This window comes from Mandrillus leucophaeus, unplaced genomic scaffold, assembly GCF_000951045.1.
Source record: "Mandrillus leucophaeus isolate KB7577 unplaced genomic scaffold, Mleu.le_1.0 Scaffold554, whole genome shotgun sequence".
NCBI lineage: Eukaryota > Metazoa > Chordata > Mammalia > Primates > Cercopithecidae > Mandrillus > Mandrillus leucophaeus.
The window spans coordinates 1,156,171-1,158,526 of NW_012105964.1; the positions used below are offsets into that span (position 1 = coordinate 1,156,171).

Consider the following 2,356-nt stretch of genomic DNA (forward strand, 5'->3'; position numbering starts at 1 on the left):
TATTTTATCTCGCTTCCTAGTTGACCAAACTACGCTATACACATAGAGTGATAATTTACTTCTCCTGTTTGAATTTTGCTAATGTGTGAGGTGGACTTTTAATTATTCTGAGTTTGGTTCAAGGGAATGAGCTTATAAGATTTGAAAGATTTAGAAAAATATAATTGCTTTATAACTTATCAGGTACTAAAAATTTCTGAATTTGAAGGAACAGAATTTTATTAACCCTTTGTTAAGATTAAAATCCGACAAGGATTGTAGAAGTATCTAGGCAGGATCTCCTTTTATTTATTTATTTATTTTCCCGAGATGGAGCCTTGCTCTGTCACCCAGGCTGGAGTGCAATGGCGCGATCTCAGCTCACTGCAATCTCCGCCTCCCGCGTTCAAGCAATTCTCCTGCCTCAGCCTCCTGAGTGGCTGGGATTACGGGCGCCTGCCACCACACCCGGCTAATTTTTGTGTTTTTTTAGTAGAGGCAGAGTTTCACCTTGTTGGCCAGGCTGGTCTCGAACTCCTGACCTCGTGATCCGCCTGCCTCGGCCTCCCAAAGTGTTGAGATTAACAGGCATGAGCCACTGCGCCCCGCCAGGATCTCCTTTATACAGTAAATTAATGAAAAAAAAATCCCATTTATCCAGTTTCATTAGGAGGTGAGGTATTCCATGAATGAAATTTCCTGTAGGATGAAGACTCAATGGCCCAAACTATTTTTATGTTAATAATTTTGAGGGAGGTCTTTTAAAAGTGTATTTACTTGCCAGTGCTGTCCAAAACACTGGAATTCTGAACCTCATTTAACAGTTCAGTGATGATTCAGTTCATTTTGCATTTGACCACTACTTTCAGTTTAGTTTCTCTTCGTCTCTTAGTTTCTTTTGCTGGTCCTGCTGTCACTCTGCCTATCCTGTGCATCCCACCTCCCCTCCATAGAACCACCGATAGACCAAAAACACATTTTTCATACTTTATTGCTTCCTCACCACTTTGGGTGAGGAGAACAGTGAGTCTGTGGAGAATTCCATGGTATAAAAGAGTTAACTGATTTTGAGAAAGGGTCTCTTCTAGTAATAAAAATCCTTGGATTTAGCAAGAGCTGTTTTGGGGGAGCCTTGGGGACCATTTTTGCCTTTTCTTTGGAGGACTAAAATTGTTGAATGACTGATTTTTAAGGTAAATAAGATGTGATGGGTTTAACAACAATTATCTTAAATAATTGGTTTGTATTATTTTTAAATTCAAGGGTGGATATTTCAGCGTGAATCTGAATGAAGAAATTTTGAGAAGAGGTCTTGGCAAAACTGTTCTTGTTAAAGGGCTTAAATATGATTCTAAAATCTATTGGAGAGTTCACAGAAACTTACTTAAAGCTGAATTAACAGCCTTAAAAAAAGGAGAAGGAATATGGAAGGAAGACTCTGAAAAAGAAAGTTATTTGGAAAAATTCAAAGATTCCTGGAGAATATGGAAAAAGGACAGTTTTCTAAAAACAACAGGATCAGATTTCAACTTGAAAAAAGAAAGTTATTATGACAAACTTAGAAGGACTTATGAAATATGGAAAGACAACATGAACAACTACTCCTTAATGCTGAAGTTCAAAGAACTTATAAGTCGCATACACTTTCGTAGAAAAGGGTGAAACAGTCAAGAGATCTAGAGGTAACCTTCTCCAAAGAGTAAATATGTAAATATATGGACATTTTTCATTGACTCAAAATGGGAGTTTTGCCAAATGATCAAAGTGTTAGTCTAATGGTATTTAAATATTAAAAAGAGATGATTATTATAATGTCAGAATTAATTTAAACAAATTATAATTAATTAATATGATTTTAGGAAAGATGAAATACTTTATGAGAAGTTACCAGGCTGAATGATTTATATATATAGCGCTACTGTGTGAAGAGAAAGTTTAACTCTTCACCACTATGTTGTTTTTAGTTATTTTGGGCAGCTATATTGAATTTTTTGTTTCTTTGTTTTGACACGAGGTTTCGCTCTTGTTGCCCAGGCTGGAGTGCAGTGGCGTGATCTCGGCTCACTGCAACCTCCTGTTTCCTGGGTTCAAGTGATTCTCCTGCCTCAGCCTCCCAAGTAGCGGGGATTACAGGCATGCGCCACCATGCCCAGCTAATTTTGTATTTTCAGTAGAGATGGGGTTTCTCCATGTTGGTCAGGCTGGTGTCGAACTCCCGACCTCAGATGATCTGCCCACCTCGGCCTCCCAAAGGGCTAGGATTACAGGCGTGAGCTACCGAGCCCAGATTTTTTTGTTTTAACACGGAGTTTTGCTCTTGTCACCCAGGCTGCAGTGCAGTGGCGTGATCTTGGCTCACTGCAACCTCTGCCTCCTG

General features: G+C 39.0%; 1 protein-coding gene across 1 annotated transcript in view; it reads left to right on the top strand.

Moving 5' to 3' along the window:
• The window catches only part of LOC105552405 (chromosome unknown open reading frame, human C3orf33), a 54,918-nt gene extending 53,060 nt beyond the window's left edge, over positions 1-1,858 (top strand). Inside the window, exon 5 of the mRNA XM_011998070.1 lies at positions 1,243-1,858. Within this exon, the coding sequence (XP_011853460.1) occupies positions 1,243-1,641 (399 nt within the window). The 3' untranslated portion in view covers positions 1,642-1,858. The remainder of the gene's footprint in view (positions 1-1,242) is intronic.
• The last annotated feature ends 498 nt before the right edge of the window (positions 1,859-2,356 follow it).